Source organism: Halichoeres trimaculatus, unplaced genomic scaffold (assembly GCF_033239565.1).
Source record: "Halichoeres trimaculatus isolate MK-OKI-2021-1 unplaced genomic scaffold, fHalTri1.1 fHalTri1_scaffold_17, whole genome shotgun sequence".
Classification (NCBI taxonomy): domain Eukaryota; kingdom Metazoa; phylum Chordata; class Actinopteri; order Labriformes; family Labridae; genus Halichoeres; species Halichoeres trimaculatus.
This window is the reverse complement of record NW_027437195.1, coordinates 13,180,834-13,208,688: the sequence shown is the minus strand read 5'-3', so window position 1 is coordinate 13,208,688 and position 27,855 is coordinate 13,180,834. Positions and strand designations below refer to the sequence as shown.

Sequence of the window (27,855 nt, the reverse complement as noted above, 5' to 3'; positions counted from 1 at the left end):
CTGTTGTATTTCCCATTAAGGAAATCTTTTCTTAAACCAAGTTGTCAGACACATGTGTAATTTTGAATTACTGCAAGAAGTAACTGATTTGATTTACCCCTTATAGCATAGAGTGGTTATGTTTCAGCAGTAAAATGAATACAACTCAGCATTAGATCCACTGAATGGTGGTATAGCACAGGCCTGGGACTATGAATAAATCCTCAGTGAACAATGGGCAGTTAACTGAATATTGTGCACTTGGGGATAAAAAAAAGAAAAAGTAATGCAATAAAGGAAAGTTTATTTACAAATTTAACAAAGTTGACTGCTTTTTTAATCTTGCTGTCAAAGTTCTAACTACATACTGAAGTCATATCGAGGTTTGCTCATTTCTGTGTTTCTTGGGACTACAATATCCCAACCCCAGCAGTCACTCACCTCCTCCAGAGCAGCCACTGTGTTCCTGCAGTGGGACATCCTGGTGGTGAAGTTAGAGGCTGTGGGAGATTTATAATCTTCATTCGTCTCTGCCACAAATTCTGAAACCGTAATTTGGTCCGGCATCATTAATCCCTTCGCTTATCAGGAGAAAAAGAAGAAGAAAAGGAAACACCTTCCGGTATTCCACCTCTACGGATCGAGCACAGAAAAGTTCACAGCAGCAGGGACAGTAGTGTCTCAGTAGGTCGCTGTGGGTAGTTGTTAACCATCTCTGAGAGTGGTAAAGTCATGCCCTTGTTCGCCTCCAATACAATCCACATACAGCGGTGCTGCACGAGGAGTTGCCGCGCGGTGCTACAAGGTGATGGGGAGGTTAAATCCTTCCTGGCTTTCAGCCTACAACTCCACTTTCCATTTATGTCCACAGGTAGTCCTCTGGTAGCAGTAGAGAGTGAAGCCTCCTCGGTTTCAGCCCGTTACCTTCCCTCAGTGCTCCCAATCCTCCGACAGAGCGGTTGGACAACTTCTTCCTCCTCCTCGCCGGGGGAAACAACAACCGAGCATTTCAACGGGAGCGCAAGAAATTGACAAAGGTTGAGGAAGGGATTCAATGGACGTGCAGCAGCCAATGGGAAACACCAGCTGGTAATTGGGAACCAATCAGGATTCATGGAAGGCGTGAACTCATGCTGCCTTCAAATGCTGCTCGGCAACTCAAAACGATGCCCACATACTTGCAAATTAACAGACAACTCATGAAGATACGTAAGTTTATTTACAACTCATAAAAAGTGCTTTAAAGCTGCTATGGTAAATAAAATAAAATTATTTGACAATATAACGTGAAAAAAAAGGTTTCATAAAAGTACTTAAAAAAGAAGCATCCGAGATCTTATTAGCTAATAACATTTACCTACCAGATTTTTTTTACGAGTATCAAGTGTATAAGTTTACACATTAATATGGAAAAAATATATGTATTTGAAAATAAAATAAAACAAATACAACAAAATAGCTACCCTATTCAACAACAAAAAAAGGTTTATTACTTGGAGCCTTAAAGTTGACACACTGCTTAATGTCACCAACAAACCACACACAGAGCTTATAGTTTTGTTTTATTCATTTATTTATTTAATCATTTTTATTTATACTCAATAGATTATTGAGAAAGGCAGTAAGACAGAGAAGTACAAGCCTGTTTTTAATACCAACTGTGATTACTTGTTAAAAAAGAAACAAGCAAATAAATAAAAATTTGACACGTTTACTGACCATGTTTGTGAAATAATTTGCATATAAACAATAGTAATAGTTTCCAGAGCATTAATAAGGGCAACCATACATTTTGGATAACAACAACAACAACAAAATTGAGTTCATAAGGAGGGTGTTATATTGGCTTCCATCAAAGTATTACAAAATATTACTATCAACACTTACTAGCTTTTACTCATAGTTTAAGAGTGAAGACAATTGATATTCTATTCCCTGTTTAAGGTATTTAATTTTCAAATAATAGCTCAATTCCGGACCACATTGAATCAGATGAATAAAATAAACTATACAAAAACTGAACACAGCATGGTATTTTAAAAAATTCGTTTTTACAATATAAACAGTCAGTTTAACAACACTGAGCAGTTTTCTTAAAAAAGAAAAAAAAAAAAGAAAGAAAAAGAATTCTTCACTCATCTATTGAACTCACGTTATCATTTAAAGTAACCATTACAGTATTTGTGATAACAGAAATTTTCCGATAGCACTTGAACGCAACACTGAGCATAGCCACCAGTTGTTTCTTTCTTAAGGTGGAGATGAGAGCAGCAATTTGATGTGTGAAGTGATACTGTATTATACTGGAACAATTCACTATATGTTTCAAGGAACACAGTTTTCATCAGTATCCAGTGCTCTTTATTTTTAAGCAACAGTCAGGTTTTTGGTTTCAAAATCCAAAGAGCAATTTTCCAATATAGCCTAAACATTGAAAGGTTAGTCAGATTTGTAAACAGCCATACATTCAAAGAAAAGACAAGGGGAGTGCAAAATAACAGACCTTAATAACACAGAAAGTTTCATCATAAAGCAATATGTTTTTCCTGTGAGGGCAGCTTGATGGTTCATTAGAACAGATGTAACACCAATGCATTGCCTCCATATGTGTATGATCAAGAGTTTTAGAGTATTCAGTGACTGCACTATGTGATTATGTATTTAGTTTTCAAATGCCACAATCTGATTTTAAAGACTTCTAATACCTTGTTAGTGAAAGGGAGAAGACAAGAGATTAGCAAAATTCATTAGGCAGCGCATGAGACTTGGACAGACTTTCTCTCATGCTTAAAACTATGTGAACAAGAGCTTAACAAAACATCAGTGTCTGATTCAAGAGTGCTTACTGTTTTTTGGGGGGCTTTGGGATGAAAAATCCACTGTTGTATCCCAGCTCATTCAGCAGCAACAAGACAGCGACCAGTATAATAAATAGTATCACAGTGGCTGAGGCAAAAACCCTGGGTAGCCTTTAAATCACAAACTGGGCAGTGTTCACACATTCTTTCAGCTCTGCAGCGTCTCCTGGCAAGCTGCTAAATGAAGAGCTTAGGACCCAGGCTGACCCGGACTGGCTACTCAGGCTTCAACTCCCTTATGAAATAAAGACACACACTCCCAGTGAACATCTGCTATCCAGAGACAGAGTGGCTCAGTCAGAGAGGTCAGCACAAGCAAATAACACCAGCGTCCCTCTGCACCACTCTGCTTTATATTTTCAGAACCATCTGCCTGGCTCGATGCAGTATGTGGAAGTCAAGTTTAAACCAACCCAAAAATATCTCAATGCAACAAAGTTCCATTTTCTGTTTTCACTCACTGGGATACAAAAAGCATGTTGTTGTGTATTGTATGTGATCCAAAAAAGCACAAGCAGGTATGTTGATGGGACCGCAGAAATTCAGCTCATAGAAACACTAGAAAAATGCACAATCTCATGAACCTAGCCATTCATAAATAACCCATACATTACTTTGCATATTGTAGTTATCAGAGCCACTTACCTTTATTTTTACAACTAAGCTGCTTTGAGGCAGCCTTCCTAAAAAAGGAAAAGGTTTATGAGCAACTGCTCTGATAAAGTGAGCAGAAGTCTCATTGAGGCCCACTGCCATACACAATATGGGCCTTGTTTGTGTGCAAACAACCTGCAGCCTTCGCTAACAAGTGAGAGTTAGAGGGGTAGTTGTTGGACATGCAGTGGTCACAGCTGATGGGCTTTGATATCTTTGAGTAAATTAGTAAGCCACTAAGATGAAAATACTGATACTGTTTGCTTCTAAACTAATGCTGATTTTGTGATGCAAACAGATGTTTGTTTTGCAATGCAGTCAGTCTCAATCAAGGTTACACCTCCAGTGATTTAACAACCGCCAGGCAACAACTAATGTTGGCATTCAATCACTTAGCTGCTCTTTCAGTTAGGGAGTGGTTCAACGAAAAAATACAACCATTTTAAAGTGTTACTGAATGTGAAAGGAAAAACAAATCATTAGCCACCTCTGATGTTAGCTTGTAATTGTTTCATGCTACAGTTAGTTGTTTGATGTTAGCTTATGAGCCAAAAAAAACAGTTACTTAATCAGTGAAATTAACCAAGTGTTTTCTTCCAGTCTTTCACCAATTAAAACATGACAAACCGGTGACCACCATGACCACCGTGTGAACACAATGAATAGTTCCAGCAGATGTCTGAACACAGAGACCCTCTTGGAAAGATTTTTTTTTCTTTCATGAATCTTGCCAGAATTGAGTACATGCCGTGCCAGAACACCCAAAATGAGACAAACACATTCAGTATACTGATCTGGCACCAGATGCAGGCAACATGTCATAGCAATAAAGGAGGCTGGGGTTTGTGTAGGAGTCACTTTTTCCTAATTGCACTGACATTACATCATGGTTGTGTAACAGGTGGGAAAACATCTCAATCCAGTCTCTAATGTTAATAAGAGGAATGAAGGGCTTCTTTGTTAACATCTGGTGCTAACCATTTGGTAGCTGAAACTTTCCTTCTCAAAGGGCCTAGACTGGGTCCACCACTCAATACCAGATATTCATCTGAGCTTTTAAGTGATAATATACTACACATTACATATAGCAGGAAATGAAAGCTTGTTGCACAAATGCTGTAGCAGCACATGTGCATGAACTAGAAATAAGCAGTGCCCACTGAACCTGATCAGTAGCTGCTCACTGTGAGACTCCTCATGGGCCAGGAATGAGGAGAGAAGGGGAGGGAAAGGGCAAAGAAACAAGAGGAGGAAGACGGGCGCTGAGGAGAAGGCAGTGAACTGTAACACGCCTGGTCTTTTCTCAGAAGCTCTAAGAGACGAAACTCAGCCAGTTCAGCCAAACAACTTTGGACAGAGAGCTTTTACTGAGCTGGGTGAATGCAAAGTATAGGAATTACATAAAAAAAAAACTTCAGCATTTGATACAGAAATGTACCACAATATGGATTGTTTTTTCTCATTTTCTCATTTTACTACTTTAAACATGTGAAGTGTATAAATCAAAGGTTTCAGCTAGTGTTTGCAGTAAATGCAGACACATCAATCTAATTAGCCTCCAGCCACATGAGTGGCTATCGTAGCTAGAATTCCATAATAAATTTTGAAAGAAAGCATAATAAACCCCAAAGAAAGAAGAAATTACCCAAAGTAATGAAAAGAAAGAGAAAAGTTAAATCATATACTTATACATAATATACATATACATAATCATACTGTAGTAGAAAATCAATACTGATTGGTAAACAAGTTGATCACTCATGGACACAAATGTTCTCTGAAAGGGGCTGTAAGGAGTTCCCAAGTGATTTTGAAAAGGGCTCCCTTCTAGATATATTCCTGATCATAATCCACACTATAAAATGACATTATCAGCGCCAATATAGGTTATTCCGAAATGCTACTTTGTAGCTTCCCAATCAGGCGGAGCAGGACCTGATTGATTTATGGCACGTTCAAGTCTCTATGACAACACCACTCCGGCTGACAAAGTTTAGTAATGAGAAGAGAGATCTGTGTTTTTCACTTCTAAAAAAGACTTCTGTGATTAATTGTGTACTAATGGTGAACACAGGAACCTAACTGTCAAATAGAAAAGAGGACAGAAAAGCAGAAGAAAGCTAAATTGGAGAGTGATACAGCCTGAGCTAAAGGCTAAAAGAGCTAAACTGTTTATGCTAATGTTCATTCCAACCCACATTCACCAGTTATTCTGCAGTGGTCTGTTCAAACTTGAGAGTCTATCAGTAAAATGAAGAGTGAGGTTACGTTAGCTCTGATTGGAAGATGAGCACTTGCAGGACACAGCTACCCAGGATTTACTAACGTTGCACATTACAGACATGTCTCACAGCATAGGGCTGTCAGTAGCGCTACATATGCTCGTCTAATAAAACTACTGTATGAACTGACAGTTTGCTTGTTTTCACATTAGTCTATGAATGTGTTGTGGCACCAGGCTACTTGTAGCGGTAGTTGTAGCTGATGTACAGTTCAAACTTACATTTGCTTGTTGTCACGTTTCAAACAACAGCGCTATGTAACTGTACTGATAAATACCCTTACCATATCGCATTGTATCTGGTAAAATGTTGTCTTGAACAAAGAAAATTTGTTTCAAAACAAACACATGCCTGTTTGAAAGTTACATCTTTATGACAATGCATGAGACTCTAGGGCCAGAAGGTGGCGAGGTAGGCTAGTTTAAACAGGTAACCCTCATAGCATCTTTAAAGAGGAGGTATTGTATATTTTTCAATTCTTTATTTTGAACCTTTGGTACCCTTTTAAAAGCTTTCCATAATTTACAGAAAGAAAGATCCTCATTTTTCTCACACTGTTGATTTAGAAAACCTTTATTTCAGCCTCTGTCTGAAACGCTTCATTTTAGCTATTGTCTCTTTAAAGCCGCCCCCACTCCACACACCCCTTTCCCTCTGATTGGCCAGCCCTCTGGAGATTTATCAGGGCAGAGCTCTGTGTTTGAGACCCGCACCTCCAGTGTGTCACAAACCAGTTGGGAGATCCTTATGCAATGACCTCATCATTTCAGCAAGTGTCTTGCGGATCTCATGAGGATATTATTTCTACAGCCGCTCATTTTTTAAGACAGATTCAGGGGATTTCTAGAGCAATGAATATGATGGGGGTTTGAAAATCTGCACATTCTTTGTTTAGAAATTCTGGGATCAAAATACTGAAAAAAAATTGTACCTCTTTTTATAGTTAGGAAGGGTCAAAGGTCAGGGTTGGATGCAGTTGTTCATCCACAAACAACAATTCAAAAAACACTCTGAGATTACAAAGAAATTGGAAATGATCATGATATATAACCTGTAGTGTGCAGTTATGGATAACCGCTGCATAAACCATCAATAGAGCTGCATTCAACAAAGCTTTTAATTCTCTATCAAATCATTTTCTGAGCATGCCTTCTACCAGAGCACTGCACTGAATTATAATTTCCAGACAACCTTGCCACACTGAAGGACACCCAAGAAATATCACCCTGTAGAATAATTGCATGACATCTTTAGCCAGCCCCCACCATCACGACTACATTTGAGTGATGATCCCATAGAGCTGGGAGTCCACAGCTGCTCGGCTGTCATCATTAGGAGCAAGAGGCTTTTACAGTAATTATTAGTCCTCTTAGGATTTGGCACCGTGAGCTTGAGCATATCAAGTGTTCCAATACTTTATTATATCCTGACAGGCAGCATGTCAGCCTGCACTGTCATCTCTTGGTCTCCTGGTTACCAAAACTGAAAATTTCACTTTCCTCTATGCAACCTTAAAATCTCTACACTGCAAGAACAGCACATTTGGTCTCACATGCTGCAGCAGAAGTGGTTCCTGTGTTTTTCCTTTGTTACTATAGCATCCCATTTATTCAGTGTCCCCTGAGACAGGAACAACAAAACACCTCTAGTCTGCTTTCATTATAATGAAATTTATGAGGCTGTGAATTTGACCTTACCTGTGTGTATTCCTAGTAATTTTCTCTGGTCAGCATGTAATGTAAACCACAGAGTATTAACTACAGGACAAAACACAAACCTTCTAATGTTGCAAAGTACCCTGTACAGCACCTACCTCAAGTTCATAAGGTCAGTTCAGTTTTCTGAATGAGTGCTGACCATGCTTCTCCTTTATCACAGCATCATCGTTTTAATGTGCACCATTAAAAATTCATCCCTCTTCTTCATTTTAATTTAACAGCCACCATGAACAAGTGGCAGGCACAGCTTTTCCAGTGAATCAATCTAAAGGGATTAAGAGTGGAAAAACTGTTAAATGCTTTTTTGAGATAACAGTTGAGATTGAACTCTTTTGGCCCTTTTTGAGGCAAGTCACGTATAAATAACTGCATTCCTGTATCATATACTCCTGAGTGAAGTTGACAGGATTAAAGCTAATGCAGGGGGAAACAGCTCTCCTGTTGTATCCTTCCAGCTCAACAACCTAAGCTAAAAATTTAGCTTTACTGTATCTTCTGACTTACTCAGCTATACTGCGGAAAACATTATTCCAAATCCGCCTCATTTACAGCCCTTCAAACTCCCTGAGAGACTACCGTCACTTTACAGATTCCCAGGCTCTGTTGTATCTGTTCCTTACACCACAACAGACGTGTTCAAAGCCTTTTTCAGACATTTGAAGTCGCTGTGATAAAGCCTTTAGCGTGATGGGCTCAGGATGAAAGTGTGCCTCCAGGGTGTTTGCTTTCTGTTTTGTATTGCCTCAATTACATGATTAACTTTACAGTCTTGTTTGTCGTCTCTCATATTACTTGAAAAGTCTAGTTGGTTCAAAGGGGCTGCAAAAATGGTGCTTCGCCAAGAAAAGTAAGGAGGGACCTCATCATGTGGGGAGTGAGTCTGCTGGTATCTCCTTTGGGGATGCTAATGGAGGGGCAGGGAGTTCAGTCCTTGAAAGTCCATGATTGTATGTGCTCCTCCCACAGCAGACAGTACAGACAGGCTGTACATTGAGGACAGCCTCCGCATCCACTGAGTTCATCCATCTTCCTGTCTGAGGAGAATTTTAGCCATATGGAAAAGCTAATCATGAAACATCAGTTCTGCAGTGCGCACTTTGAGGTACAAAAACTGAGAGCTTCATCATTAAAAGGTAGAAAGAAGGGCTTGTTCTCTTTCATATATCCAATCAGCATACAAGCCACAGGAGACATAATTTGGTTATTAGATGGAATATTGCTAAGATGGATCACTTAAGCCTATTGCTTTCATGAGCTTGAGCATCATTATACTTGTGATTTTATCATTTAAAATCCCATTAAGCTCAAGACTATCTGTTTTTATTTTAATTATATGCTAACTTGGCCATGCAGCATATTTCATTGAGGTAGATTGATAATACAAAGATTAATTGTTACTTATTTTAAGATTTCTTTTGATTTCTTTGTTAGATGATCCAGGCTAATTGATTCCCAGACATTTGTGCTAAGCTTAACAGCAAAATAGTACCCACTACTATAAACTGACAGATTTTTTTAAAGTACTATGTCCATTTGATTGCTAAATCTTACTAGTCCTCAAATTTCAAACTCTGCAGACCTCCTTAAATTCAAGTACACTCCCTCCAGTCAACACTCCCATACTCTCCCTTTGCTGCAGCCTCTATTGTGTGTTTCCACTTTGCACGCTGCATCAGTTTGTGCAGCAGAGCAGCTGAACTTTAAGTGTGGTGGCAAAAAAAAATCATCACATATTCAGTTGTTTAAGATATGAATTAATTTCAAATGAGCTTTTCAATACAGAAGAAACTACTAAAAAAATGAGCATGTTTATGGAAATCCTGACTGAAACTGATCCTGCATACATCTAATTGGAACAGGTTTCTGGAAACCTGTTTGGTAATGTACAGTTGTCACATTTCTCAATTTCCAAATATATTTTTCTTGTGGAGCACAGAGGGGTCAAAAACATTTTGTTACTTTATTTGAAATGAGTTGAGTAAGTCATTTAAAGATAATAAGATAACAAAATAGAAAGGGCTTTTAAGGCATTAGGTAAAAACAAGGTAATGCTTCAAGGAGAATAGATTGCTGCCCACTTTTTAGCAAATTGTGGGCAGAAAACCAAACAATGAGCAAGAAAGGCTCAAGTTTCAGACACTCATTGAAATGGTGGTTTCAAAATTGATCCAACAAATTAAAACGCACTGTTAGTGATGGAGAATAAGGGGCGTGTATTTTTCATTCTGGCATGTGTCTGGATTGCTGCCGATCCCTCTCTCTTCTTTATGCTGCTAATTTAGCAGAACAACAGCCAACAACAATTTTAAGGGATCCACACCGCCTTATCTATAACTCATGTGGATGCTTTGATAGGGGATTTTACTCACTCATTCACCAGGTGTTTTAACATTCAGGATGTCTTCATGTTGATACTCTGAGCATAACAGAGCTGGAATTTGTCTTCGAGCATGAGCATATTGATTGGGCAACACTGCTTATTGATTGAAAAATATGACCTCGGTCTTAAGCAACAGCTCAGTGATTCCTGCTGTCTGACTGCTTTGAGTGATGATGATAATGTGCTCCAAGAGAAATCCCAATGGGATTCACTAAAACATTAAAACAGTCTACACTCTGCAGGCTATGTGAGTCTTTCAGGATTGGCTAAAACAAGAGAGGAAAAGAAAGGGGTTATTCTCAGACATGCTGGACTGTTGTGGTAAATAAACAGTACATGTCTATGTCATCTCTGTGGACTTCTATTTCAAGAAGACTTGTCCAGTGGGGGAACTCTGGCCTGGCCCCAAACACAAAGACACTTCCTGTCTGATCTGTAAAGAAAAAGAGCTGCATTATCCCTAGAGGAGCAAACCAAGGGCAAAACATGAACTATTGACTATATAAGGAGCTTATGGAGGCTTTATCACCACAACACAGATCAGCTAATAGCTTAGTTTGTAAACAATCAATGGTTTAACCACCATGGAGAACAAAAATAAGCCAGAGAGAAAAGATACTGAGCCATTTGCACACATTTTATGAGCTAAATTCTCATAGCCACAATGTTTATGCCACTCCTGCTGTTGTTTGTCACATTTCTTCAAGTTGTACAAATATTTAAATTTCAAACTGTTTCACTGCTTCAACAGGCAACTATAAAAACAAAAAGGAGGGAATGTAAATGGAAAACTCACCTTTATTCAAGGTAAACAACAAAACAAATTTGCTACCTTCAGCTAGCAGCAAATGCTAGCACCAATTCACTAACTAGCCAAAATTACTGTTAGCATAGAAGTGACTGAAAGCTAAAACAATCATGTGGCGTTTCTTGGTAATCAATTGTAGCTTAAAAATATACTCCAGCTAATGTAGTGTTAGCTAGGAAGTGCCTGGGTGCTAGTATTAGCTGTTAACAAATGCCATCTAATAGTAGTTAATGTTGTTCTGGAGCGCTGTGTTGAGATTGTCTTTTGATTTTTACTCTGTTGTCTTTTTGAACCTGAAAGTGGTGAATAGCTAACAGTTTTTCATGACATTATATAATCTAAACCTAAAATTTAGAAAACAGTGAATGTATGACTTTAGCATCCTAGGTTAGCCAACATTCTCATGCTGCTCCTGCTTTTTTTTTTTTTTTTTAAAAAAACACATCGGTTGATGCTTTCTCTGGCCCTGCTTGTTTCTCACCTCTCTAAGTGGAGTGACAGTCTGAAAGAGAGGCAGCCTGGAGTAAGGATGAGATTGCCATGACCATGCCAACTTAATGAGCTGTCTCTTTTTGTAACTGTGAGTTTAATTGGATATCACTGAAGAAGAACAAAAAGTGAGTTTGAGAGAAGTGATGAGGTAAGTGTGTCTAGCTGTCTTCCTGTCCCAGTGTTGTACATCTTTTCTTTTCCTGTGTTTATGAATGATTAATGGTGATTGTGTAAGAGCTGTAGTACATGAACAGCATGCTGAGTAGAGAGCATACTAATGAGAAAGAGAGATGGGACTTCCAGAGGTACTTTTCATGAACAAAATACAAGTACTCTGCATACTTTGAATGAAGTGGAACATTTTAAACAACTCGTGGTAATTCATTATTGCAAAGAAATGAAGTCATTACGCAAAATGTTTTTACATTACGCTCTCATAAGTTATCATATATAAATTACTATGGCCAGCAGCGTGTTTATGCCCTGCCTGCTTTTTCCTTTTTATGGAGGTCTGCAGCAAATATGATGGTCACTTTTAAAATGCACCCCCCCCCCCCCCCCCCCCCCCCCCCCACACACACACACACACACACACACACACACACACACACACACACACACACACACACACTGATATGCTGGAAAGAAGTGCTGAGTCACATACAGCCTAAGTGATCAGGCTCACTTAATAGCAATGCACAAAGGTCATACAGAGTGTGGATCCTCAATTAGACTGCCACAACAGCTAAGCCAATTCTGCACATTTTCCATATCCATTTAGAGCTTTAAACAACTAAAGCTTTCTCATATCAGGTTAGCAGGTCAATCCTGTGCCAGGTAGAGAGGCTGTGGTCCTATAGGGAGCAGGTTCAGGTTCCTGTGTGTCAATCTTCAGGTTTATCACTCTGTCAGTTGCCCTACCCTTTCACTAAAAATGCATAAAAGCCTAAGATTAACCCAAAAAAGTCAAACTATTGGAGATCAACACTCACCAAAAAGTACAAAAAGATATTCTAGGCAAACAGTATACAGACGGTACAGTGCATTACATTAGTACCCCTCTGCCTTCTCTGCCACTCTTCCTGCTCCTTCCCTGCACTTCCTGCCCCCCACCCCACCCACTTTAAAGTAACAAATACATGTCCCAGTGAAGTCAGCAAGTACCAGCTTTTAACCAGCCACCCTCCATACATTGAGGCATCAGAATGATCACCACAGTACTGAGCTTCCTTGCTTATCTTACTTGCCAGGGTTAATCTACCTACCAGTTTGTTTTGCTGATTCAAAAACATAAATCAAACAGCAGCAGACAAAAGACAGAACATTTCATCTACCCTCGGAGACACAAAGTTCACTCACCAAGAGGCATCAGTGCTAATCACCACACTTAAGTGGAGCTTCAGTGTCTTTTTTGTTAGAAGTGATTTACTTTCCATTTCATGCTGGCATCTCAAAAGCATGGTTCTAACTCAAGATGCCTGCAGTTCTAACTATGGCACAAACATGTTTAAAACCCTTGTATCTGCTTGTCCAGCATGAGCAAGCAATTCTTGTTTCTTGTTTAGGGGTTATTTGATCATTTTTTCTGACCTTACATATATCAGATTGTTAACAGAGACACACTATTCAACACATTTCCTCCCAGCCTCTTGATAACAATTAGTGATAAAGTTACCTCTGCTCTTTATCTGCTTTTAGCTCTGCGGTCACTTAATGAATTTTGTGTGCAGCCCATGTGCTCTGTGCATACTGGATTTTGCTCTACATCTGACTTAAGTCATAGTTTCGCCATTGTGTGGATAACATGATAAGTATATGATTGGTATATGACAGATATAAATGTTAATCTCTTAGTTGTTATTTATAATTATCAATAACTGAAGTATAGTGATCACAGTTACAGGATTCGGCCGCCAACTGTGTACAAGGAAGGAGATACAGTTATCTTGTGTTTTGTTTTTTGTTTTTTCCTTTCTTAATTCTTTATTAAATGTGGCTTTAATCCCAAAGTGCTTTCTTAAGCCATAATGAAAAGTTCATCTACTTTTGGAGATAAATATAAAGTGGCTTCAACTGTAGTATAGCACACAGTAAAATATTTCTAAATAGTATGTAAATACATACCTACATTCTTAGAATGGCACCAAAAAATCCTAATCTTGCAGGAAATTCCAGCCAGATTTGACAAGAGGAAGTTTGCAAGACAGGCCATGTATCGTTAGTTTGTGAGAGCTGCCCTCTGTTGGTTGCTGTGTCTTATTGCAAACCTTTGTTGAATCTGTAATTGCAAGTTTTGACAACAAACTTTAGAGAAACAATGCAGAACTTTGAGTGAAACATGTAAATAGCAAAAACATTAAAACGAAGTTTTTAAATTAGATGTATTTATTTTTTTGTCCTAAAAACCTAATCGACAAATAGCTTCATATTCATGTACGAAGGTGACCACAAGTTGTATTTTGGGACGAGTTTTGAACCACTGGGTGGTGCTGTCTGACAGTAAAATACTGTGGATACGGCTCACTTACATCCAGGGGCCATTGCATAACATTTCAGGTAACGTGAAATTTTTACGGTTGTTCAAAACAGAGTAATTTCATAACTCCACTGTTAACCCAATGTACATTTTAAACAATATGAGAATGGTTTCAAACTAGTTTTGACAAAGGGCTCAAGCTAACATTATGTCCCACTGTTCACTGACAAAAATGCACAAAGTTATGCAGAGTGATTGTGCACTCTGAACCGAGGACTGTGCGTGAGTGTTGAGTAGAGATCCATATCTCCATCAAAAGTGCAGATTGAAATTTAACATTGCAGAGGTTTCTTTTCCAAGAAGAAACCACCTTCCTCCTCCTGCAGTGTACCCAAAATGCCCCTTCGCAGCATTCTTCTCGTCTACATGTGCGGAATGCTTTGAATGCAGGAGAGTTTTGTGTCCACATGTAACATTGTAAAGTTCAGATCCAATTTGCCACGGGCACTGTAAGCCAAGAACCCATCCATTATGTTAAAGGTGGGATTGGCTGTTGGATTCTCTTTTCCGTACCATAGGTCAAAGTGGATCGTTGTTACGTAGGGCTGCTATCTCCCCACCCACATTATCACCATTTTTACTGTCGTCAAAGATGCATTGTGGTCAAGAGCGTTCTCACCCTACTTTTTCGTTTGTATCCATTGCTTCACTCGTGTGTAGCATAAAGATAATAACATTTATCGAGTTTACAGAGCACATGCGAGTGAGGTCAAAATTACATCACAGTTTTGTTTTCATAAATGCTGGGAGATCTGTTTTTAATCTAAAGGTTTACCACGCATGCCCAAACAGGGGCGCCGGATGAGTTCTTTTCGCGCGACTAAAAACGAGAAATCTACTATATTCAAGGTTTTGTACAGTCGAAAGGTTGTCAGTGTTTGGAATATAAACCGGCTTAAAGAGAAAAACCTTTTAACAGCAAAGTTAAGGCTATTTCTCCGACTTTTGGTTTACAAATCACTCGTCGTCTCGTGTTTCCCAAACGGAATGGACAGTAGAGAAAGTGGTGAGGCGCAAATCTTGTCGTGGTTTAGTACTCTTTGTCAGATGTGTGCTGTGGATGACAACCGTCCAGCACGTCGCAACAACAGCAGCAGCAGCGGCAGCGGCAGAGTATTTATCATCGCAGGCAGCGGTCGAGGGGAGTGAAGTGAGCCGGAGGAAGGAGAGAGAGAGAAAGGATTTACAGACACGGACCAAGCATGGCTACCAAAACGACAGCATCATGCACTGGATCCACTCTGTTGCAGCCTATCAGTGAGATAATCAATCTCCCTCTTGACCAGGTATGAATCTAGAAAATTAAAATATCAACACACGAATCGCTCGTGTATTTCTGAACGTTAGTTAGCTAGCATGTATGACCATTACGTTAGCAAAGGCTGATGATGCGCTGCGTTGTTTCTCTCAAACATTAGCTTAGCCTTTAATAATGCGGGATTTTTTAGTAAGGAGAGCACAATATCTGAGTTGTATTCTTCTTAAAGCTACTGTCTATACAGCCAATACCCCTCGTTTGCTTATCTAAGTGTCTGAGTCCACTTCAGTGGTTCTGTAACTACAGAGATCCTTTGATTTGACACCAATTGGATGACAGTTATATTGATGATTTACTAGTTGAATTTCACCCAAGTTAGCCCAATATTGGTGTGTTTAGGCCTCAGTGAATAACCCTTTATCCTGCCATTTGGCTGAAAAACAGACTACAAATTCTGTTAAAACTGTATTGTGTTTTCAAAAGATAGACCAGGTTCACTATACTTTGATAAGGGATGGCATCATCCTAACATACTTTTGCAGTGGCCTTTCATTTAAAGGCTAGCTGTTTTGCATGAGAAAGCCATGCATTTTGCATGTCAAGGAAGAGTCAAAATCTAAAACAAGCAAACATTTTTAGACTTAACACCCGAAAGTTCAAAACATAAATCAGGTTTGAAGACATTTTCTGCGTTCAGACAGATACTAATAACTTTCCTTCTCATGTGTTGTGAGAGAACACCACACCTTGTTTGGCAGGCTGTTCTAACATTAAAGCAGCTGCAACAATGGCTTTGGAAGCTACAGTCCTGAATTATTACATCACAGGAGCTGATGGCAGTTTGGTGAAGTGGGATTCGTTGCTACATGAGTAAATATGTTTGCATTCAAAACACTTTTACATTTGCAAGCAGTACAACAAAGTGCTTGCTTAGACAGATGATTGCAAAGCTCACTAGAAATAGCCTTTGGTGGTGTGTAGAAGCGTCCAGTTGTGTTAGCATGCATCAGTAGCTCTGAGTTTGTTAGATAGGCCTCTGCAAGGGAAACACCAATTTCTTCTCTTGCCTGCCGTCATCTGAAGTTTAGATCACACTGTGATTTGTGGGTTGTCTGAGGAAACAGTTACAAACCGTGTCAAATACAGTGGTTTCCTGTGACTTCATATGTGGACTTACATCAACACCAGGGAATCCATTGTCCTGCCTTTTAAATTCCACCACCAGTATGACTATGCTGTCTTGCACAGAGCAACACTAGTTTGTCACAGATGAACTCCAAGAAATATAGTCGTTCTTCCTCTCCTGCTGGCATATTTTTTGTGTACGTTTATCCCATGATATCCACTGCAAAATGACTTCCTCTAATCTTTTCTTATGAAGGTGGGTTCACATACAAATGAGCCTGTTTCCTCTCACTGCCAAGCAGTTTACGTTCAAGCCTCTGGCTCATGACTCACTTCCTCTTCCCACTGGACAGAGGACAGCCTTGGTGTATGTACCTGAGATTATTCAGGATGATTAGGATGAATCTAGATATGATCTGGACAAAAACTCATTGATATTTGAAACACTCAAAGTATGTCCTCACAAGCCTGTCAACACTCGTATGTGACTCTACAAGCCATGTTTGCTTTTTATTCCCTCTTATCATAGCTCAAAGCCACATGAGCATCAGTTTATCTCTTATACCTGCATGTATAGACTGGAATGTTTCATCTATCTCACTCCATCCTGTAGGCTTCAGACTGACAGGAATGCTGCAGGACAGGATCCCAGCTTTCATAAGAAGATCTGTTTCCCATTATAAAACATTGTCCAAACTTGGGTAGTGGCTTTGCTATGCCTCTCATTAGTGGAACAATCTGTATGCTTGAGTAAAACCCAACACAGCTCTCTTCTAACTGTGTATTACAATACATATTTTTAAGTGGAAAGTAGTAGAATTATAATGCAACTGGTAGCTGTTGTGAAGAAAATCCAATCATAAAGTTTCATATTGCAAGCATATAATAAAAGCTCATAGAAGATTAAACAAGTGGTTTGATTAAGTTATTTTCACACTAAAACTTGTATCTCTGTTTGTCTCTAACGCTGCCTAATATGAAGTAAAGGAAAAGGGTATCCCAATTTCTGTACCAACCTCTGGTGCTGCTTAAAATTGAGTAATGGGCACTGAATGGAGTGTATTTTAAGACTTTTATCAGCCACTGATTTAATGGGGTATGGATGAGACTCATATTGATACCAACCTTGGTATTGACAAAAAATGTGAAATGGTATGTGGGATAATGGTGGAAATAGCAGTACTCGCATTAGTGGTAGTGTAGGGTATTGAGTATAGGGGATACTAGTACACGTTTTAGTCTGAGATACTTCTTGAATTGGGTATTAAGTATCAGGTTCAGGGTATGGGGGTTAATGGCACACTCATTATTTAAAGAGGTGTTGGGGGGTACAAGTACCAGTAACAGCCTTTGGTGCTATTAACTACTATGGTTTGTTGTGAACAGTCTTAGACAAGGCAAGTCAGCAACAGATGTTTATTTTTACCATTAGAATTTGTACAACAACAAATAGTTCTAATATAACTGATATAATGGTTTTGTACAATTCTGTGAATTCTGATTCAACATCACAGCTGATGAAGTAGTGAGGTTTTCCCTTAAAATCTGCCTTTTTCTGTTTGGCATCTTGGTTAAATACTGATCCTCTGTGTTGTGTTTTAGTTGATTGATATCACGAGTTATGTACTCATGGCTTTACTCTGTTGTTTGTCTCTGTTTGAATGTACTTGCTGAGTAGGAGACAATGGCGTCGTACAAACGGGACATATAATCACAACCCACACTACTTTGTTGGACAGGTGTCACCCTAGTGAACAATGCGATTTGTTTGCTTCCTGCCAACTGGGAGCTCTGTGCTGTGCCAGAGCCGCTGTCAACACCAGAGAAATCAATACAGTCACTCAGATACAGTATAATCTGTGTGGCCCACACACATTGACACTCATTTGATGATGCCGCTATAGTGTGGCACCCCACTGTACGTTGTTAGGACTGTATGTATCCCATGGGAGCACCATGCCTCTGCACTGGCCTGTGTTGGAGCTATAATGAGAGCTGTGAAATCTGAACTGGCTCTCCCTTCTACTTCCCTCTCCCTTTTTCCTCTGTCTTAAAAAGCCTGTTTCCTCCCAGTAACATGCCCTTCCCACTTTAACTAAGCACTCCCAAACAAATGTAAGGTTATTCAGGGGCCATACCCGGTATGAAGCTCCCATTAGTCTTGAAGAAATTGACCTGACAGTGCTAATCATGAAAATCCTTGACCTCTTACTGCTCTTCATCCAGCCTTTAGCGGATACTCCTTTAAGCTATCTTTATGGACCTCTTCTGCCCACCTGACCTGCATCAATTTCCTCTGTTATCTGTTAACATAGAGTACACATACACTTTCACTGCTGCTGTTTATCTGCTGATGCTAAGTGATGATCTATCCTAATCCCTTTAGGAAGAGGCTCAGCCTGTCATATTACATTTACACACTTAAGATTAGCAGCATTTGTCCATAGGCAGTCAGTATTGGCATACTAGCTGCAGTCATTGTGGATGTCAATGATGTCTGTTAACATCAGACCACATCCGTGTCATTTGTTGCATGCCTCAAGGTTATATTTAAGGACTAATTTAGTTTTTCCTCAATGATGCGTAAAAAATAATAATGCTACTAAAAAATCCTTAAACAAACCAAATCAATGCTTAGCCCTAACAAGAAGACTTTAGCATCTGGTCTGGAATATAAGACTCCATGCCAAAGCTAACTAGCTAATCAGCAAATCAGCATTATTTACTCAAAATACCATTTAAGGATAAAAGGTTCCGAACTCTTTCTAGCCCAAAGCTGTGATTCGTTCATTCATACTTAATGTCTGAAGCATCATTTCCTCTAAGAGAGCTTTCTGTTGTCACGCACTAGGTTAGAGCATCAGGGTCTTTCACAGCTGCAGCTGTTTAAATACACAGCAGCTGGGCTCCTGATGAATCCTTCAACAAGCCTTCCACACACATACAATGAACTCGATCAACTTGCTCCATTGTTTACACAGCTCTTCATTGTCTCACATATCAAAAATAATTTCGACCTCATCACCCCATCGCTCAAACAGGCCAAACTTTTGTTTTTCATGACTAGAGCTAATAATTTACTGTATCTTCTATTGTTGGATTGAGATGCTGCTCACAGCTTCATAATTTGACATGAACATTGTTGACACAACCCTTAATGCTTTAGTATAGCAAGACCTTGTGGCACAGGATCACTCCTCCAGTGTTTATTTCTCTGGGGATGGTTAAAAATAGCGTTTACTGTTAATTTGCATTTAGCAGGTTGAAAGCAGTCCTGACTTTACCTACCAGGTGTCCGCACTTAAGTGTGTTTGATACACACCCTACTCCAAATGAAGTTACATTAATGATGTTTTTAACCTTAAGATCTGAGGCTTCTCCTGTTGTCAAGATTATTTTTTTTACATAGCACACTGTAAATGTTTGGCGTTTGGATCAGCGTTTGGATCAGTAGAGATTTGGGTTGATGTGATGTTTTTAGTGTCAGCAGTGACCTTTTGATTGTAGACGTCTTGCCAGCTCATTGTTGACAGGACTTTAATGCTACTGTGTAGTTGCAGTTTACAGCGACTATTATTTGAAAAATAAAAATAACAGCAATATGTGTTCATTATTAAATGACCAAAACAGCGTGAAAAAAATTCAAGCATTGCAATCAAGAAAACTACAAAGCCTGTTGAAGTGAAAACACCATGCTTCGTTTGTAGCTAATGTCGTACAGGAACAAGTGAGTTCCACACAAAGGATGCTGCGGTGAGTCTTGTGGTCAGGAAAAGGCTCGCCCCCAGCTGTACAATCACTCTCCTGTTTATGTGACATATTGGATTGCTGTTTATCACTGTCAGAGAGTGGCTGTGTCTTCTATCCAGTTGACAAGCCTTCTTCTATTGTTGCTACTGTGTTTTCCTCCAGACTATCGTACTGAAGCCTAGAGATCCCACACAGTGCTTAGAGGAAGATCCAAGCTTTGCTTTTATCCACTGACATTTCCTTAAGGAAGTGTCACATGCAAATAGGTGATAATGGGTTTAAGTGAAGTTGGGAAAGACTATGAAAAGTGACATGTTGTCTTTTATTCCTGGATAGTTTCAAGAAAAGTGGAATATTTTTTCCTTTTAGTTCGACTTTTCCTTTAAACTATTAGGTTTGTGGGTATTTTATAAAGTTTAGTCCCAAATTAGCTGCTCTGTTCAGTCCTTTATCCCAGACAGAGTTCCTAAAACCCCTGGCTCGGGGCTGCTTACTATCAAACCCCCGGGTCTTGTCAGAGCCTCTCTACCTCCCCATGGTCTTTAATTGGCTGTCCTCTTGGGAGTCTTATCCCTACAATTGATTTCTTTCCCCCTCGGCTCCCCGTAATGGAGTGCTGCTGGCTGCTGCCATTATTATGGTGCACAATCAACACAAGCGTGTGTGATTCCTCCAGGGGAATATGGAAAGACTTGGCTGTGTTGTTAGCGTTACCGCTTTGACAACAGGTGACACAGTAATGGTCAGAATCAGGCAGTTCACTTTGGAGGTTGTTTTTATGATCATGGGTTTAATGAGGACTGCCTGTTAGAGTAGTGGAAAACTAGTCATGGAAGAATTTAGCACTGAGCATGAAAGTACGACCCCTTGTTCACCCAAACTTCTGTCACTGACATTGTGGATTAGATTGTGAATGTGAAGGAATCATGCCATGCAAGGCAGATAGGGGTATGTCTGCAAAGTAATGGCAGCCTAAGACACTACAAATATTCAAGTAGCTATAGATCAAGTCTATACCTCTACTTCTATACTTCAGAGAAAACGTGGTTCATTAAGTGCTGTAAATCCAGAGATTTATCAGTAACTGCTTCAGTTTTGGGTAATCTTGAGTAAACTGTGAGAAGTTCTCAAATGCTAGTTTAATATGCATTATGGCACTGTTTTGGTGCTGCTGCTAGCTGCATTTATTTCTTCAATACTTTGTTTTTTTACAACCTGGTGCCTTGAAAGATTTGTTATCAAATTTAATGACTTTTTTCCCCCTCTCAGAAATTTTGAGATCAGGGATACAAAACAAAAGTGTTCCCCAATTGGAATCTTTGGAAATGCAAACATCAATTATATGAATGGGTACTGCATTACGTACTTTTAAAAGTACTGACCGAATTCTGTCTGTTGTACCGAGAACCAAATCAGGGAGAACCAAATGGTACCATGCTAAAGGCATCCTTGAGACTGTGAGGGAGTGGAACAGTAGAAGATTTTCCATGCTGGACATGAACACAGCATTCGAAAGTTTGTAGATTGAGAAATAAACATGTTGTGTTGAAAAACTTTAAAATTTGATTATTAAACAAATGAATATTTATTACAGCATAAACACACAAAAGTACCGAAAATTGTTACAGTTGAGTACTGATACCAATTGCCAGGTACCAGACATTGGTACTGTATCTTTTTAAACGTAGAAGCTACCCATCCCTAATTATTTATCAATTGCTTGTTAAACAACTTAATTTTTCCTATTACTAATACAATTGCCCCCCTTAAATCATAATTTTCACAGAATTATAGTGCAAAACTAATAGCATTGCATTGCTATTGAACATTAAAGCATACAAATTGTTTAATATGATAGATATCAATGTGCAAGGCCAGCTCATAGAAATATAATCTGCAGACATTTCCTCACACAAAGCAAAGTTTAAACTATAATTGTGGATTTGCTGCAACCACTGAAAAGAAGAAGCCCTCAGCTTCACAGTGCCCAGTTTTCTGCCTACTTGTTCTCTTAGAGAAAAACCAGCATGTCCACATGGTCGGGTGTCAGTCTGGAGTGCAACCCGGTCATGAACACACGCTCAGATGGCACTGATGTCACTGGGCCGCAGAGAGGTACTGGCGTGCCAGCAGTACCAGTCTGGGACATGCATTGACTCTGCATTGACTTTCTACCAGTTTGTCTTTGTCTAGCTTTGTATTCAATGATGGGGTAATGTCCCATGAAGAGTTATTAACCTGGAGCCCCCAGCTGAGCATCTTCAACACCTTCATCCATTCCAACAGGCTTTGAATGACACCATCACAACAGCTAAATGGGTGAGACCGCACATTGCCTTTCTCTACCTGGTAGAAAATAAATGTTTTCAATCACTTTCAGGTACTCAGTACTCAAAGAGGGTGTATGCTGATTTTTTCAGGCTATATATAGGCAGACCATAGTGTTTGAGGCCCGCCCTCCCAGTGTGTCATGAATCAGTTTGGAGATTCTTATACAATGACCTCGTCATTAAAGCCTCGTGAAGATCTGCTGTTTATATATATATATATATATATATATATATATATATATATATATATATATATATATATATATATATATATATGTGTGTGTGTGTGTATGATTTTAAGTGTAGGAATTGTTGCATTTGAAACAGAAGTAGAATCTCTGCTTTTCCTTTCACGCTCTGTTTGAAGTCCTTGTCTTTATTCTCAGGGTTAATGCATGTAAATGACTGCGATGGATGCTGGTTCATTTTCTCCCTGCAGTAAAACTGGTCATGCAAAGCACAGGCAGCCTGCACTGTAGAGTGGCCACAGTGAAAGGGAAATCTGTGCATCTGTCATTCCTCTTCTCTCTGAAGTACTTGGCATGGCCACAAAAGTGGTTGTCCACATGACTCAGCTTACTAACTCATTAGTTCTGTTGGTAATGGTGTGCTGTTACAAGGGTCGTTTGGGTTTCTTTCTGTGCTAAAACACTGCACTCTCGGTTTAGGGAAACATAATGTTTGCATTGCGAGTGCTGAGAAAAATTGCAAATCATTTTAATGGCTTCAAACTGCAGTTGATGACATATCTGATGGTAAAGGTAGCAGATGGATGCGAACAAGCTAGGCAGCTTTCAGGACTGGCCTCTAGTTGTAAAAGTTTGGCTCTTTCTGACTTTAAATGATGGCAGTGTGTCTGGAAAGTAGTTGACAGTCTGAAATTTGTTAGCATTTATGGTCCATTCTCGGCCTTTAGAGATTACATGACTGTGGAAGCCTTTCAAAGCCTTTCATTTCTCGACAAAACTCTTAAGTTATGTGTAACAGCTGTTCCCTTCTGATCTGTCCACAGTGTGAGGCCAGGGGTCCAGCGGTATGAGGGAGATGCATCCAGTATAAATGAGAGGGCATTAATATTTATTAGTGCGACTTTACAGTGTCACTTGTGATTCAGCTGAGGTAAACCAAGAGGGCATTCAGCTGATTCACCTTCACAGGAGCAGATAGACTCTGTCACCTTGTGTTTTAACAGCCCTACACTCCTATTAATAGTCAATCTGAGTATTGATCATTGCTAACTACAAGTTGCACCGTCATCTGAAAAGTTCAGCCACTTTACTTTGCTGGGCCATCTGCCATTGATTCCCTTGAATCTGATCATCAAGGCCCTGAATCAATGCTTAAAGGGATATACCATGAAATTGAATATTGGCTTTTGACTGTAGTTTAGATAATAGAAGTATGTGGTGACATAAATGTACTGGATGGTCAGTAAACGGTCATTTCACTGTTACTCTTTTTCAAAGTACAGTTTAAGCAGTAACCTTTGGTGTTAAACATGAAGCCAGCGCTCAAGTGCAAAAGACTGCAGTTTCTTAAGCGTCAACTCAAAGCTGGCCCCAGAAGTCAAGAATCCACATTAAGGCCCATGTTAAAATGTGTGTTTTTAAAAGCAGATTTCACACATCAACTGCCTGGTTTGTTTGAGGGTTTCATGCCTTTTTTTTTTTTTTATTCAGGTTGAAAGTTAGGGCCTTTCTTTTTATGTGCAGACAACATGCAAGAACCTCTTTTTCCGGGCCCTTCTCAACAGTACTTACTGTTACTAAAGCAGCGTTTTCACCAAGTAGTCCGATTTGGTTCAGTACGGTTTGGCACAGTTAAGCCTGGTCCTGTTTGCGTTTCCACAGTCGCAGCTGTAAAACAATAGTGTGACGCCGTAGCAGCGCGACACACGCTAATAAATCCAACGAAGAAGAAAAACAATACACAGTAAACAAAGAGCATAGATGGAAGACATGCAGCATTTCGTCCTCTCTGTGATTGGCATGTAGCTCTTTGATACAAAGTGAAATCAAGCTTCATTTCAGAGAAGTCCGTGTGCCACCAGGAGAGAGCAGATCGGTTTAGTCTGGCACCCATACGAAAGGGTCCCAAAAAGTGGGACGGCTGGTCTCGGTTATTTTGGGATGTGTCCCGGGATAAGTCAGTGGAATCGCCACAAAATGCGTGCTGTGCCAGTCTGCTTGGTGGAAACGCGGCTTTAGTCATGAAAAATGCCTCATGTCACTTTCTCTTCTGCTGATAGAGTAACAATTTGGTCAGTTTTTCTTCTTCCTTGTACTTACTTTTTGCTTCCATTCAAGGGAACTAATAAATGAAAAACAGAAATAGAAAAGCAGATTTTGTTCGTGCCAGCTGCAGCTCTGTACTTTAACACCGTACAGTTCAACAAATGCCTGGATTAGTTTCTTCTCCACCTTTGTTATTGACAGAATTGTATCAGAAGTCACGCCCCTTTTTGATTTGGATTGGTTGAATTGGAAGAAATGTTGAACCATTTCAACAGATAGAGCTGCGAGCACAGTATCGACCAACGGCTGGAAGTTTTTATGCAAAGTGTTGACAGCGCTGAAGTTTTGTTGGAGGATAGTCATTACTAATGCAGAGGAAGTCTTTAGTGGACATAGGCCCTTATGCATTACCAGAAGTGTGACTGATTCAACCTGTTAGTGGATGCTGTTGTTTTCCCACCTCCTTAATTTTAATTAACAGGAAGTTATCTAGAGTCTGAATTTCCCCTACTATTTTTGGCCTTCAGGACTCCTCTTCAAAAACCAACGTGACTTTACTGAGATAGTTAAGCAGTCGATGCACAGATTTTGCTGAGCAGCCCTGTATGTCAAACATATTTTGTACATGATGCCCCTGCTGTCAGTAGTTTATGCCTCCCACATCAGTGTTTCTGAGCTGTAATGCAGCTATATTTAAACTCAAAGATTAGAATGAGCTAACACCTCCAATTACGTTGTTTCACTTTCTCTGTGTCTTCACACTCCTCTCGTGTGAGGTGTGAAATACCAAGGGTGATGAAGAACCCACTGCACATGATAGAGACAGAGAAAGTGCGTCTTGTAATGATGTGCTTTCCTGTGTCATAAACTCCTCTTACTGTAAATCCTGCTCATAAAGTTGACACAACTCAGACCAAACATTTCTTCTAGTGGCAGATGATGTTGTCAGTCTGACATATCTGTGCAGAAAAACAACAGCTGAACATTCACCCATGCAGAAAATGTCAGTTACTTAACACACTTATGTAACAATTACCTTGCGTTTACTGACTTTGAAAACATTACAGACATACCTGCTGTTTTGATGTTATCACTTTCAAGTATTTCGTGGAGCCTGAAGGAAGTTTGAGTGTTTTTTTTTGCATGCTGTTAGAGCTCTTACAACTGAAGATCTGAATACATTTTTTTCTAAAGTTCCTTCAGGAGTTTGTAAGGATGTGTTGTTTCTTTCACTTTCAGCACATTGTTGACTTCATTGAAGACTTTAGCATACACTGCTGTATCTTAGCAACAAAGCGGTTTCTCTTTTCATCTAGGTGCTGCTTGCCAGTTAGAGAATTAGTGCATCTCTACTCTTCAAATAAAACCACGTCTTTGTGATCACTATCTATGGTTAGAAAGTCAAATGGAGGTTGTCTTCATTGTAGGTTTATTGCTGTTCAGTCCACTGAGCTTTTGAATCATTCTTAAACTTGTACTTAACAGTGGTCCTTAATAAGCATGTGTGCGTGTGCCTTTTGTAACACTGTTTATTCAGACCTTCTGGAGAGGTTGGACTTCTTGGACTTTTGGCTTTGGAGTGTTGCCCACAGGATCACAGAAATTACACCCACTGCCTTTGCTTTAAAAGGCTATTATTGGCCTTACAAGTTTGTCTTTATTATTGGAGGCTGAAATATTTCAAAGACTGGTCACGGATGGCAGCACAGGCCTTAAATCTCTGTAGCATGTGGTCCCCGTTGCTGAGCTACAGCTGTGGTACAGTGCTCTAACAACATGGAGGTGGTGATTCCAGTTTGGACAGAAGCAGCCTCCAGTCCTGGCTGTCTGTCATGAGTTGATGATTTTTTTTCCCTCAGAGGTGAATGAAGTAGAGTTTGCAGAAACATGCACACTTTAGCTGCATTTATATCTCACACCAAATCCAATGTCTACCATCACAGCCTGGAAAGGCCTCTGTGTCTCTGTATTTTTAGAATATGACTGCTTCCTAAGTGGCTTGCATTTTGGTTATTTTGGGTGTCAGATTTCTCCTTTAGCTAACTCTATTTTTAACATTGAGGTTGAGATACAAGCCATCAGCTTCTCTTGGATGAATCAGTATTAATTTATAGGGGAAACGGCACTTGTGTATTTATTATGAACTCAGGAGAGGTACGTTGCTGACATAGCTGACATACACTAAAACTGGGTTTTAATCAAACTTGATACTACTACTGTGATAGAGAGCAGTCATATCACACATTAGCACTGGCCTGGTATCTACTTAAAAATCCTCTGCATTTAACTTGTGTAAACTGAGCATAGTGATAGTTCAACCAGGCTAAGAGAGTTGTAGCTTGGCTTACAGAGCATCAGCTGCCTATCAACTGACAGGGAATAGGAAAATGAACTCAACAGCTTTAACCTGCCAGCTCGTGCTCCTCCCCTTGCAAACCACTGTGCAACCACCACCAACTGTGTCTGATGGTGTCACTGATGTCTCTGTTCTTTACCCCTGGAGGTCTTTGCTGCTGCCTGCCTGCCTTTGATTTTCATGTGCACATAAACATTACATATTTTTCCTATAAACCAGGGGTGGCCAACCAGTCAGAGACCAAGAGCCACAAAAATTACCGTGGTACTGCGGAGAGCCACGTCACGCACGTGGTCTTGCAAACACACTTCCTCTTACACATAAACGAAATGACATAAAATGAAAATCAATACATTTCCAATTTTCAAAGCGAGATTTACTGGGTTTGTGTGTTTCAATTCATACTAGAGAAGAGAAACTGAAACTTAAGTATCAATCCCAACTGATCCCAACGTTGGCATCTATATATTTATAGTTTAGATTGATCGGCACACCACTACTCATAACTATATATATTTTATTTATGAATGGATCGAAGAGCCACACACAGAAAGGCAAAGAGCCACATGTGGCTCGCGAGCCGCAGGTTGGCCACCCCTGCTATAAACGCTAAATAATGTTTATCCTTTGTGTATGATAAGTGCATTACTAATAGCATCTGATTGATTAATTTATTCATTCATTAAAGAAAGACGAGGTGTGCTCTCCCAACCTCAGGCATTTGGCGCTCCACATGGGCAAGTAGAAAGGCAGAGAGCTCCCAGAACAGCACTGTGTGTTGTCTTGTGTATAAAAAGTGCATCATAAAAGAAGTCTAATTAATTGATTGAAGAGAGGGGAGGTGTGCTGTCCTCATCTCAGGCTTTGGCAGCCTACTTGGCCAGTAGAAGGGCCAGAGCACCCAGAACAAAGCTGTAATAATTAATTCTGTTGGCGAGACTGGCCCTGACTGAATTAGTTTTTTTTTTTCACATTTCAGTATAAAAAAGTTCCTGGTATACATTTCTTTAATAAACTCTTCAGAGACTCTCCCTCCCCGTGTCTTTAAAATAAATTAGATTATTAATTTATACCTCTGCGCTGCCGGCTGTTGTT

The 27,855-nt window shown here is 39.7% G+C and overlaps 2 protein-coding genes across 3 annotated transcripts in view; one reads left to right on the top strand and one right to left on the bottom strand.

Moving 5' to 3' along the window:
* Nucleotides 1–1,010, bottom strand: part of asap2a (ArfGAP with SH3 domain, ankyrin repeat and PH domain 2a) — a 68,562-nt gene extending 67,552 nt beyond the window's left edge. For both annotated transcript variants that reach the window (XM_074691923.1, XM_074691924.1), the window contains exon 1: nucleotides 421–1,010. In XM_074691923.1, the coding sequence (XP_074548024.1) occupies nucleotides 421–549 (129 nt within the window). In that variant the 5' untranslated portion in view covers nucleotides 550–1,010. The remainder of the gene's footprint in view (nucleotides 1–420) is intronic.
* Nucleotides 1,011–14,553: 13,543 nt separating this feature from the next.
* Nucleotides 14,554–27,855, top strand: part of mboat2a (membrane bound O-acyltransferase domain containing 2a) — a 49,259-nt gene continuing 35,957 nt past the window's right edge. Inside the window, exon 1 of the mRNA XM_074692524.1 lies at nucleotides 14,554–14,993. Within this exon, the coding sequence (XP_074548625.1) occupies nucleotides 14,910–14,993 (84 nt within the window). The 5' untranslated portion in view covers nucleotides 14,554–14,909. The remainder of the gene's footprint in view (nucleotides 14,994–27,855) is intronic.